At 41.1% G+C, this 14,129-nt stretch overlaps 1 protein-coding gene across 1 annotated transcript in view; it reads right to left on the bottom strand.

Moving 5' to 3' along the window:
* Positions 1–13,911, bottom strand: part of PDZD8 (PDZ domain containing 8) — a 74,788-nt gene extending 60,877 nt beyond the window's left edge. The window contains exon 1 of the mRNA XM_059398680.1: positions 11,146–13,911. Within this exon, the coding sequence (XP_059254663.1) occupies positions 11,146–12,017 (872 nt within the window). The 5' untranslated portion in view covers positions 12,018–13,911. The remainder of the gene's footprint in view (positions 1–11,145) is intronic.
* Positions 13,912–14,129: the final 218 nt, after the last annotated feature.

The following is a 14,129-nucleotide window of genomic DNA, read 5'->3' on the forward strand; positions in this document are numbered from 1 at the left end:
TTTACTTATGAAGTAAACTGAGTCTCTTCTTAAGTCTTAGTGGATGCATAAAGAGAAAACATCTTAAAGCAAAAATTATCACTTCCCAACTACGGTAAAGACATAACCAATGACCTACGTAATACAGATGTCTGATATTAAGCCAGTTAGATGTATCAAATAGACAAAACTCCATTAGAGACACGAAGGAACAGCATAAAATCTAAACAAGAGAAATCAGGAGAAAAGTTAATTCTTTAAGGCTATATAAATGTCCAGCTTTTCCTAATTTTTTCTCTATCCAAATAAAAGTAGCATACCATATCCTGAAACATAAATGGTTTTAGTATTATCTGTATCTCTGGTTCTCTTACTAAAGTTGGAACTTACTAAATTTTTACTTACTACTGTAGTTGCACATTTGAGAGACTCTCTACATGAGACCTCTAAACAAATAAGGTAAGTGAATAATGCCACCTCAAAATTACATAATTCTCTTTTCTACGAATTTTTAAAACTTTTCATTTTCATTCAGTCTTAAAAATAACAAGTTGCATGACTTGCCTAAAAATACACTAAATCAACAAATCAATAGTAATTCTAGAAGTAAAAGAGAAATTCCCAGCCATCTAATACTGTTGTTGCAGGACAAGAGGCTGAGTTACTTTCGAAAGAAACCTTAACTGCACAAAGTATCCCCAAGGCTCCAACAATTATTACCAGAAAGCCTGGCCTAATAAATGCTTGTTGGCTGACATGATTTTCGAAATAACAAGTCCAAATCCTAAGTCTATAGCACTAAAAAAAAAATCCAAACATTTTGAATAATTTACCCAGATATTTCAAATAAACAATTACTAAAAAAAAAAATGGCCTATAACTTAGATTAATTGTATTCATGGGCTTTATCACAGACTAAGACTGTCAGGAATTTTCTCCTTAAATTTGATTAATTTCAACATGCCTGGACTACATAAAATCTGTGCTATCTACCACTTCAGAATTAGTAAATATAAGGACATGTGGTTTGCTACAAACGTTTAAATTCTTTCCATGTCAAACTTTAGTCCTGTTTAAAACCCAAAGTTAAAAACTTTAACTGAGAACTAATGATCTTTCCAAATATTAAAATAACATCACCTGCCCTAAATCTTACAGAATATTATACTTATGATAAGAACAAAATGAGGTTTTCAGTGCATTATAAAAATGATTATCATACATTGAAATTAGTTATGACAGATGGCTCTTACTTTAGCCACAGCAAGTTTCACAGAACTAAAAGCTTTGAATTATTTACTTGCTTGACCAAATAACTAATGTAGCAAGACTGTGTAGTCAGCAACCACGATCATCATTAGTAATGAGTAGGGGTATAACTGAGTATATATGAAAGACTATTGTGTGGAAAAGACAGTAAGCACACAACACAAATACTAGGTGCACTATTTAGTAGATGTTGATGTCTGCATGAAATAGGCTGTATTTAAGAACAGAACACAGTTATTTTTTAAAATACAGATTTCTGTAGCCAGCTACTAAATAGAAATATGTTCTCATTATTATTATTTAAGATTTTACAGCAAAAAACAATAGTTACTTATAATTGCAGATTATACAGGTACAATATGGGAGTTGATCCTATAGGAAACACCATTTCTAAACATACTGAGGTCACAAATACCTATTTAAATATCTGTATGCACACAAATACTTAATACAAAGGAAAAAGCCCAAACAAAACATTTTTATTGGGCTAATCACAGTATTCTTGTTTGTCTCTTTGTTAAGTAGGCTCCAGGCCGAGTGTAGAGCACAGTGAGGGGCTTGGACTCACGATCCTGAGATCAAGAGCTGGGATCAAGAGTAGATGCTTAACCAGCTGAGCCACTCAACTGACGAACCCCTAGTCTTCTGGTTTTTAAGTACATACCAATAAGGACTAATTACGCTGGGCAGAGGGACATTTCTAGCTCTTTTCTCAAAGCTATGCAAACCAAAGCACAGACATCTCAGTACTCCACCCACCATATCGTCACCTCCATTCTCCCAACAATACATGAAGAATTCATGGGCATAAATACCCAATGTTTTGATTAGAGAAGAAAAAAATACCTGTACTAACCATTCTGCTGGTTTCATGAAAATTGATAATTATGTACCAGATTAATGAAAATTAGTTTTACTATTACTCTATATCAGTCCAAGGAAAGGATCATCTATAGTTTACACCGACCTTTCCTAAGAGTGTGAAATTAAAAGCCACAGCTTCTGGAGTGTCAGAGAAAACTGCAAACACATTCGTGTTTTGTTTTTGTGGAAATGAAAGGAGAGCTGGTGCCCCTAAGGTGCCCAACAGACCTTAACTCAGCACTGTGAATTGCTGGACACTTACAATCAGCATAATCTGTGTGTGTGTGTGTGTGTATGTGTGTGTGTGTGTGTGTAAAGGGAGGAGGTACTCCTCATCAATATTGATTTTACAATCAGAATTGGGTTACATATCAGCAACCTAACTTATAATGTTTTTACAACATTGTAACATAACATTATTTATAACATAACATTTTATAACTTATAATGTGTTTATAATAAAGACCTTCTACCCTTTAAAAAAAAAAGGTTAAATATGTTACATGTATCTGTTTATGAAATTCAAAGAATTTCAAAGAATTCAGAGCTCTTTAGAATGAATTCAAAATTCCAGTACTTAAGTTACATAGCTGAGTTCACTTTGTGAAAATTTACCAAGGATACACTTAGGATTAGGACAGTTTCTATCTGCATAGACAGACACACACAGACACACACATGCACACAAACACCCACATATATATGTCAATAAAAAGTTAATAAACAAAAAAATTCTGGCATTTAAAGGGGAATGTGCTTTCTCATATAGAATAGTCAAAAGATGATATTTCAGCAGGGACATGAAAAATGATGGTGTGAGCTCTCTGGCTATCTGTGGGGAAAACATTTCTAGAGAAAAACCAAGAAAACCCTTGTGATGGGTGCATGCGTGGAGGGTGAGAACAGCCAGGAGGCCAGAATAGACTAAGTAAAAGGAAGAGTTATAGAAGATAAGGTCAAAGCTGGAGACATGACCAGGAGTGAAATAAAATGGCGAATGGGATGGGCCTATACAAACTGCCAGGAGGGATATCCATGTCATACTCTTACAAACCAATCTGCAGGGTCCCATTTATTATAATGCTCCCTCACTGTATTGTTAAGGAAAGAGGGATAGAAGATGGGAGAGGAAAAGAGAGGAACCTCCTCAGCATGCAAGAGGCCTGAATACATATCTGAGCAGAGTTATGTGTATACATCAAACTTAACACTGGATATATTGCGGGATGGAATTAAAAGAGAGAGGAGCACATTTTCAATTTTTTTATGTTCCTAAACACTATTTGTGCATTTGCAAAAAATACAGCAAACAAAAAACAAAAAACAACCTGAAGAAACAATCAGAAGAAAAAACTGATTATCTACAAAGATAAGGGTAGAAGATGTTTATGGTATCATTATTTATATTAGAAAAATGAAAAAAATGAGTAAGGAACTGGTTAACTTATAGCACTTCTGATCAATGTATTTCTAAGAAACTGTTAAAATAAATGAAGTGGGTATATTTGGAAAAGCAGAGATACAGTAAGTTTTAATAAAAGGGCAAGATGCTAAGAAAGGGATGATCCTGTTTTTATTAATTAATAAAAAATTATCCTATATTTAAGAAAAAGTATGGGAATTTAACCATTTTAAGATATTAAGTAGATTTCTCACTTTGATATTTCATATTTTCTATCTGAATTTTTACAACGAGCTTATCATTCCTTTAAAAGGGGAAACAAGTGTCACCTAGCAAATGTCTGACACATCTTGAGTAATGTGTCTGACAGACGTAGGATAATCAATAAATATGTACATTCAATTAGTTACTAAAGGGAAGATACTTTTATTCAGCAGATATCATATATGTGGCATTTAATATTGCCAATTAGATAGATATTATTTCCATTTCCATTTTACAGATACGGAAACTGAGACTAGGGAAGATAAGGCCTCTTGTTCAAGGGCTCTTGCTTGGGAGAGTGCTAAAGTCAGGTACATTTTACCCCCAAAGCTCTATCAACTGGGATATACAATTTAAGTACTTTCCTATAGCCTCAACCCAAAAGGATAAAATAATTTCAATAATAGTGACAGTCTCTACTTAGCACGTGTAGTTCCACTCATCTGAAGATAAATAATTAACACATATTCCTCCATTTTCACTGGTACAAGTACAGTAAGTATGTGGTTTTATACAAGTCTTAGCAATCTGACAAGAAACATTTTCAAACTAAACTTCTTTAAAACTTGTACTAATAACTAGGTAGTTGCTTTATGACTTTCCAGTGAGGTATGATGTTCTTTGATGCCATGCCAAGTGTTGGTAGGTCCTATGACTCTAGAAATGGAACAAAGGGATTTAATGGCACTTGTTTCTTGGTGACACTGTTCTGAGAAAAGAGAGAATCTGATAGGAAGAAATGTCAGGTCAATATTTAACTTCTAAACATGGTACTGAGTGGTAGAAACTCTATCTTTGAATGTTGAGTATTCTTACTGAACAACTGATTCAAAAAGCCTCTGCCTGCTATAGGGAATCTTACTAAGAGGAGAAAAAAAGAGAGAAAGAAAGAGTGACTGGTTACACTTCCTTGGATAGAGATTTTTTAGGAATGCCTGAGCCATATGAGTCCCGTATGCCTTCTAAGAAGGCCAACAAAATTATTAAAGTGTTTAATATTTAACCATGTTAGTTTTAGTTATACTTATGGCAACAAAGTTGTATCCTTCTGTCTGTGCTTATTACTCAACTTGGAATCTAAGCACCCTGAGTATTCTATAAATTTCATGAAATCACATGAAAATTTGTTTATGCATTTTTCTGCAGAGAGCCACATTTCCCATTAGCTTTCCAAACTCCAAAAAGATAAAACGTTCAAAAAAAGTACCTTTCAACACATACGTACCTCTGCTCCTTTTTTGTAGGCATTTAAGCATAGTTTTTGTCTTGTTTTTTATTTAAACGTTTAGAACTTTTTTTTTTTTTTACAAAAGGCCAGACAGTAAATATTTTAGAATCTGTGAGTGCATATGATGTGTCTCACATTCTTCTTCTTCAATTAACTTTAAATGTAAAGTTTAAAAATGTAAAAACCATGCTTAACTCAAAAGGACTAACACCAGCTTATTTGAAAGTAACAGTTGTTTACTTCTACAGAAATAACACAAACTGTTTTTTTGAGAAAGTCACTAACCTCCTCTGAGTCTCAAGTTTCCACATCTGTAGATACTAAACTCTCCCACACAGTAGTTTCAAGTATTGTGGCAGCAAGTGTACAGAACTGCCCACACAGTCCTTGGCATATAGTTAGCAAACTGATTTTATTATCCTAGCCTGTGCCTCATATGATAGATCATTAGTGATATTTATAACTCAATATTAAGTGTTTGATCAGTGGGTATGCCCCTCCCATATAATTTACTTTATAATGATCGGCTTTGGTTATTTCCAGAAACTAACTGGGGTTTTCCTGGACAGCCAGCAGACATGCACGTTACTCATTAGAAACTAATAGTCTCCTCATAATTACTCTTCTTCCTTCAATGTGTGAATCGTTTCTAGGGCAGAGATTTAATTTATCAATATGTTATTTTCCATCTAAAGTGTTATAAATGTCCAAATCACAAAAAAGCTTAAGAAAACCCCACTTGAAAAAAGTAAAACCAGAATTAATGGGAGTATATTTAGGTGTACCAAGGACCTAAGGTCACAAAATATTATACGACACATTCATCAGCAAAGATACTGACCTCTCCTCTTTCTGTTCCTCACAAAACGGAAGGTCTCAAATATATCCAAGATGCCATTATAATGAGGTTCAACTGTTCTGTTTTCTCCAGAAAGACTAACCAGCTTAAAAGCATGAACTACATTATAACCATTTTAATCCTTCACCACACCTACCATAACACTAGGTATGCTAGTCTTTAGGGAACAGTTATTGAAAATATGTATTTTAAAAACAATTTTATTTATCTAAGACAATGATCTTTCAATTCTGTTTATATAGATATTCATCTGAGAAGCAGGAAAACCAAAGCACAACAGATTAAAAAACTAGCTACTACTAAATCATTACTCCAGAACAGCTACAGTGATACAATAATGTCCCTATCTGTACTCTCCCAAAGTATCAAAGGTTATATTTCCTACCGATGTTAATAAGTAAAACTATAATTCCTACAATCACTAAGGAATTTGGAAGCTATTGTAAAATATTTTCCAACCTAAGACACCCTTTAAGAGTTGTCCACATAAAATGTATGGAAGAGTTAAGTGAATAAATATACTACAGGACACTTACAAATGATTTTGTCAGCTTTCTGTAGATTCACTTTGAAAGCTTTTTTTTTTTTTCATCTATACAGGATGGCTGGGTGGCACAGTCAGTTAAGCATCTGACTCTTGGTTTCAGCTCAGATGATGATCTCAGGGTCCTGCGATCAAGCCCTGTGTCGGGCTCACACTCAGAGCCGAGTCTGGTTGAGATTCTCTCTCCCTCTGCCCCTCCCACATATGTGCTTGCACTCTCTCTCTCTAAAACAAATAAATCTTAAAAAAAAAAAAAAACACAACTTTACTTCAAATAATCAGTAAAATGAGAAAGCTATAATTAACGGTATGAGTAAATGTTTTTCTTCCTCATCTCATAAGACAAAGAAAAAATAATTCAATTACAAACCACATTATACAGTATGAGGCTTTCCAGACCAAGCCTAATTTAGTTCTCTGAAATTAATGGTATACTTAGAGAAGACACAGGTAAATAAAAACATGTTAAGAAGCTCTACCTAACTAAATACAGTCCAGTCCTTGCCTTTGGTGGGACAGTGGTCCTCCTTGATCTCTAGTCAGCAGGAATATTCAAAAAGTTTCCACAAGTAAAGGAACAGTTATGACAAAAATAGCCATATTCAGAAGATATTCCATGAGCCTGAAGAGTGAAGTTTCCCCCAAATATTTGTTCCACACGCACTCATCAAATTCAAAAATCAACAAGTAGATGTCTCCTTATTTGTAGATCAGAGAAGTATTTGTATATAGTTAATGACCCACTTGACATCGAAGCAAAAATCCACCACACTCAACTGAGAAACAACTACTGTGCACTTACTACCAATGTACTGCAGAGAATGGAAAATGTTTCCAAGGATTCTTAAAAAACTTCTGGTAGAATTATTTTTTTTAAAAAAATTCAACATTATATCAAAGTCTTTTATAAAATAAAATTGCTCAATGAAAGTCCCTTGAAAGATAATAATGTTTAAAGAAGGGTAATAATTATCGCCCTTTACTATCCAGTACTCCCCATTTTCACTGATTAGCAACAGTATTACTCCCTATTTAGGAAGGATCTCAAATTCATATGATGCCAGGCCAGACAACTACCATTAGCCAGTAGGTGGGGACTATAAACCGGGCATAAGAACTTCCTGCAGCTGCTACCAGACCTATTTCTCCAACCTGTTATTGCTATAAGGAATGCAGGCCTGGTGCAACAAGATTATCCAATGTCTTCGAAGAGAAGTCAGTAGTCCAAATCATGCAAAATCTTCCCTTTTAAAGTACTGGCAATTACAAAACAAACAAAAATACCGTGAGGCCGAATAAAAAGTACCTGCAAACAGAATTTGGCCTTTCAGTATGCAACCAGGGGTAAAACACAGCAATAACAGACTAGGAAGAGAAGCATCAGTAAGAATCTCAAGTAGGTGACTCCGAAATTCTAAACTTCCCCAGACTATTACTCAGATTTCATGTAATCATAAATATTAGTGGTAAACTTTCTTTCCTAAGACTAATTTTTGGGTTAATTAAAAAAAAAAACAAAACTTGGTAGCTCCCCCCCAATACTAGTACTTTAATTTACTATTTTAAAGTATACATTTTAGGGAAAAAATTCAAAACAACATTTGAGGGAGATGAACTTAGAATTATATTAATAAGACTAAATTATAATATATGGGAAATGTGTAATATAATAATTCCTTTAAAAATATTATAATGTTTTACAAACTATGTTAGTTGGATAAAATGAAGTGTTAATCATCATAATCCTTAGAAAGCAACCACTTGAACTCCTTGAATCTCTAGATTGAGACATCAGGAACTGGCATTCCTCATAGGCCACCTTCACTTTAGCAACATGAAATGGAAAAATAAATAAAGGGTGGGGAGAAGTAACAACGTTAACTGGCAAGGTATTTCTGTTATATAATAATTAAAGTGCCAAAGGATCCCAAGGCTCGATAGAATTTTCTTCACTGCTTTAGCTCTAAGTAGATTAGATGGCTAAAAAGGATAAACTAGCAGACCTTCTATTTGGAAACAAAATCTGCTGGATTAAAAAAGAAATACTATGTGGGGCAGCACCCAAAGATTTAACCTTTAAAGGATCCGCTCTCAAAATTTCCAATGTAAGAAAAAAAATCTTTAGTTACACTCTTCTCAGAGTTCTCAGTTGATTTGTAAAGTTACCTCCATATATATATATACATATGTTATATTGATAGTGTACTTTTAAAAAACAAAAAACAAAATGTTAAGAACAAGCTGATAGAGTTGAATGGAAAAAGGCAGCTCTGGCTTTATCAGGGCTGGAATTCACTACATAACAGCTGTGTGACTTTAAGCAAGTTATTTAACTACTCTGAGCACTACTCCCCTGTCTATATAAAAGGGTAAACAACAGCTACTTTAATTCTCATTAAGAGAATTGTGATGCATCTTAAATGTATTTTAATTCATTCTCTTAACTGAAATCTGAATCCGCTCCACAACATCAGTAGCTTAAAATACTTCTGGCAAAAGAGCTACATAGAGAAGAGAACTCAACACTTCCTGGAGCAGCCCATTTCATCTTCACACTCCTATTATTTTCCTTTACTTCCTAAAATCAGCTGCCTAGTTACTTCAACCTTCTACTAATCAATCACATTCTAGTTAAACCATATTAAGTACTGCTAACTCAGTTCTCATTAAACTTTAGGCTCCACAATGGTTGAGGCTGTTCAGTACTGAAGCCCCAACACCTAAACAATGATAAGCACACAGCAGGTGTACAACAAACATTTGCAGATTAAGTGGTAAATTCTGTTAGTATTTACTGATTTACCACCGAAATGCCTTCTAATATAAAGAGCACAAACGTGCACATTTCTGGAGGTGACTACTTAATGTCTGAGGTTTAAAATTTGAACTATCATACATAACCAGACACAGGCTGTTTTTAAAAAAATCTCTTTGGACATAGTAAATGAAAGCAATTTTGCTGTATGTTAAATGGTGATGCTATTCAATGATAAAGTTCCTTCAAAGCAATAAAACCCATTAATGTCTCCATACCTGCTATTCATAATTTCCTTCAGATTTAATTGAATTCAAAGTCTACATTAAAAAACAAAACAAAACAAAACAAGAACCCTCAAAATGATACCCAACCTAATTGCCACCTAATTGTTCTTTGCAGAATAATCAATTCTGCAAATAACCCCGCAAATAAGAGCATGCTCAAATTTTATTACCTGAAAGTTACCCAGAAAACAGAATACCAAAATCTGTAATTTTTTCTCATTACTTTCCTAGCAACACATTACTATAAATAAACATCTTACTGGTTAGATACCAGAACTCATTTATAATTTAGTCACTTACATTCCAAAGCTTGAAGCGTAGGTTTCGCAAAGTATGTTGTTCTTCACAGAATGGGAAATCAAACACAGTGAACAACCAGTCCACCACCCTCTGCAAATCTATGGAACTATATCCATTATAAAGTAAATTTCTCCTGCCACTCAACAGTTTTAAGCTTTCACTCTATGCTATTAGCCTAAACAAAACATAATTAGGAAGGCCTATCTGCCACATACACAAGTCAATAACCCAAATATAAAATATCTCTGGATTACCTGGGTCACTGTTGTTTGACACTTTGGTAGAAAATTAGTGATCCAGAAATATGCAACTAGAGGACACTAGGTAAGGCAAACACCAGACTGACACACTTCTATAAGGAAGGACAAATCCAAGAGTCAAGCATTTTAATGAACAGAAAATTAGAGGACCGAAAGTGACATAAGAAATTCAGCTGATTTTGAAGAAACAGCCATGTAGGACCCTTTCCACTCCAACAATTCAGACTAAAGTAGATGAAGCCCCATCCCTACAAAACTTCCTTTTCCGTTCAAACAAACAAACAAGCCACCCAAAACCAAAAACCCTGGACCATTAATCAAAACAGTATACTCAATGAAAATGAAGCCACCACATACAGGAGAGCTTTAGAAAGTTGCAATCACTACCCATCATTAACATCCCATCTGCAGGCTGATCTCAGGTACTGTGTGAGAAACTCGCAGCCAGAGCCGACACACCAAGGGCAGCATCTAAGTCTGTGCTACAGAACCTACCCCAAAGGGGAAGATGACATTAACACAAAACCTACAGAGAACTACCACAGGTAGAGGCTCCCAACCGGCTTTCAATTCGCTGTGGGAAGTATTCCTTTACAACGCATACTGCATCTCTGCCCTGAAAGTTGCCCAAGCACCAACTGCAAAAGTGGCCTGCAGTTGCAAAATACAACAGCCTCGGGCTCCCCACACTTCTTTCCCATGCCTGTACTTTGGGTCCGGCAACAATTTCTCAACGTGGTCAAGGTGATGCTGCAAAACCGTCCTCAATGCCGCAACCACAGACAGGACCCGTTTCTCACCAGTCCCAAAGCCGACTAGGGGGGCCGGCCGCCCTGCCATTTTCAACGTGCTGCTCCTACCCACGCCGACAGCACCCTGAGTGCCCACGAACACGCGAGAAGGCTTCTGGCTCATCCTGATGCCCTTGGCAGCGACGAATGTATGCGCTATTCGCCTCCCTTCCCGGGTAGTGTCCCGCCAGGGTTGGGGAGATCCCTGGAAAAGCAAAGGCTGGGGAGGAGCCTCTGCCCTTCCCATTGCACGCAGGCGGCAGCACCCCGCCCAGGCCCGGATCCCCCGCGCCTAGGTCCCCGCGCCCGAGGGGTGTCCTTCCCTCACCTCCCTCCCTCTCACCTGATCTTGTAACTCGGGAGAGTGTGCTTGCGCTTGATGATCTTCTTGAGCTGGTTGACGATGATGGAGGTGAGCTGGGGCATAGGTCGCCCTTCAAACTGGGAGCGCACCTCAAAGTCGATCAGCGGGTCCTCCACGAAGGAGAAGAACCAGTGGGTGAAGGGCACGCGCGTGAGGACGAAGCGCAGCCTCCCCACGACCCGGGACAGCTTGACGAACAGGTAGGCGGACTTGCCGAAGACCAGGTCCACGTCGATGGCCAGGTGGAAGCCCCCGTTGTACTCCACCTCCGCCTCGAAGGCCAGCTCCTCGGGGGAGGTGGCGGGCAGGGTCTCCCCCTCGGGGCCGTCCGACTCCCCGCTGGCCGAGGGCACCACCGGCCGCAGGAGGCGGATGGTCTTGATGAAGGGCACCGTCTCGCCCAGGAACACGTCCCGCAGACTCAGCCCCTCCAGCAGGCGCCCGGCCGTCTTGGTCTGCAGCAGCTCCTCGAACTCCACCTTGATCTTCTTGGTGACCCAGCGGCGAGCCAGTGCGGTGTCCCGCAGCTCCCGGAACAGGAACAGGATGGTGGCGTTGAGGAAGTAGCAGGTCTCCCGCGTCGGCGGGGCGGGGGTCTCGAGGGCCGGGGCCGGGGTCGCGCCGCCCTCGGGGGGCCCGCCGGAGGGCTCCTCAGCCCCGCCGCCGCCATAAAGGTACTCCCTCAGGGCCAGGCCCGGCACCGGCTTGATGTAGCGGAAGCCGTCGCCCGCGCGGGCCGCCTCGTCCGGCGGCGGCTCGGGCTGTTTGCGGTACAGCAGCAAGAACTGGGTGAGGAGCGTGAGGAAGGAGCCCAGCACGGCCGACGCCAGAATCATGAGCAGCAGCCCCATCCCGGCACCGCCTCCGCCCGGGCCGCCCGGGCCCCCGCTCCCGCGCCCACAGCACCGCTCTCTTCACGTCGCCGCCCCCGCTGCCTCCATCTTGAGGACATCGGGCGGCGGGGTTGGGGCAGGCGGCTCCCTGGGCCTCGTTCGGCGGCTCCGGCAGGCGCGGTGCGACGCCCGAGCCCGCAGCGGCCCGCAACTCCTCAGACACTCCGGGACGCGGCTGCTGTGGCGGCGGTAGCCGCGACGGCGGCGGCGGGGCGGAGGGGGCGGAACGGCACGCCCTCCGGCCTGTGCTCATTGGACGAACGGCGCGTGACGTCAGGGGCGTGCTCGCTCCCGGCGGTGTCGCCTGGCATTCTGCGCCCGGGCGCGCGCACGCGGGTCCCTCTTCACCTCCTGGGCGCCCTTCCAGCCCCGCCCCCCACGCCAACATTCCATTCCCCCGCGGTCCACGTGGCTGTCACTTCTGGAGTCGCCGACGGGATCCGGGGAGATAACTGGGGCCGCTGTTGGTGGATAAGGAGGCCGGGCGTAGGTGGTGTGGCGCGTTCCTGATCCCGGTCCTCCCGTTACCTTCTGACGCGCCTGCTCCCCACCCCCCTTTGGCCGCGGTCCCTGCCTGTTACCTCTGCTGCAGTGTGGTTCTTCCACTCGCACCCCTGAGAGATGGGCTGGCAGCGGCTTTCCCTGCAGGGCAGCGCCGCAGAGGAGCTGAGCCGGCCGTTCGGAGACACCCCAAGCCGAGGACAGGACTGAGCTGCCTCAGAGACCGCCGTCGCCGACCGACCGTCAGTCCAGCCAGCAGACGCTCTGCGTCTGCGAAGGGTGGGCCTGGGAAGGAGGGACGGAGAAGAACGGCGTAAGATGCAAACGAACTTTACCAGCAAAGTGGCTACTCGAGATTTAAATGAGAAGGTAGGAAAAGAGCCGGGAGGAGCCGGGCTGATGAGTGAGATGAATTTGCCAGATGATGAGAAGATGAATGGTGGCTCACCGTCCGGCTCTTGCAGTGTGTGCCAAGTCCATCTTAGAAGACTTAGCCCCCACCCATTTTACAGATGCACACACTGGCACAGAGAGGCAAAGAAGTTGCCTAGGGTCACACAGTGGAGGCTGGTTTGTCTAAAACTAACTCCCAAGCCCTTCGTTACTAATCTGTACCGTGACCACGAAATTGCTAGAGTTGGAAGGGGCTTTCCTGGTTCCCTGGTGCACAGAAAGTGTGAGCTGGGGAGGAGGGTCAGGAAGAACTTGGGATTTTGCACAGGGTAGCACCTGAACCAAAGCCACAGAGTTAATGAATCCAGTTTGCCCAGAACAGTGTTGACTCTCATGTCCTCTGGCTACTTGGTTGTTACATCATAAATGCTTATGTGGCTCTTGCCGCTTGGACACCACAACAATTCTACCTCTAGTCCTACAGAGGTCAGACAGATGTTCCCTACTTAAAAGTCAGGAGGACCTTCAGTGGCCCTAAGGGCCAGGGCACCGCCTCTCTCTCTGGCCCTGGAAGATCTTCAAGCTAGCGATCGTCTCAAATCTGGGTGATTCTAGAACAAAGACAGCGTTGCATCCCATTTTAACCCAGCTGGAGCAGGCACAGAACTTTGGAACCAGGCCTTACTCCTGTCCAGGTGAGACGAGAATGGCTCCTTTACTGGGAGAATGTCAGACAGGTGCTGGCTGAGGAGCTGGACTTAAACCCCATACTCCACATGCTATGGAAGTCCAAGGCCCTGTTAAGATTTCTGGGAACTCCGGCAATGTCTTTACTTGTGATTGCCTTTGACTCCTGGCTTCTGCTTCAGGACTCCTGTCTCAGTTCTACATGGTTTCAACCCAAATGGGAATTGTAGACTTTATCTCAGTTTTGACCCAAAAACCTTATTCATAACTCATGTGCCATGGTGTGGCACTCTATCTCACAGGCTCCTCCCTCCTCTCCCGTCTTCCTGTCCCTTCTCACCCCTCAGATTGTCTCTGGAAATCCTGAATCTTCTCAATCCATTTTACAGAGTCCCTCCATTCCCCAGCAAAACTTGTCACTCCAAATCCATGAAGGAGCTCAGCATGCCTTTTGGGAAGATAAAAAAAAAATGTTTCCCTGTTGTTAAA

Source organism: Mustela nigripes, chromosome 4 (assembly GCF_022355385.1).
Source record: "Mustela nigripes isolate SB6536 chromosome 4, MUSNIG.SB6536, whole genome shotgun sequence".
In the NCBI taxonomy this organism is placed as follows: domain Eukaryota; kingdom Metazoa; phylum Chordata; class Mammalia; order Carnivora; family Mustelidae; genus Mustela; species Mustela nigripes.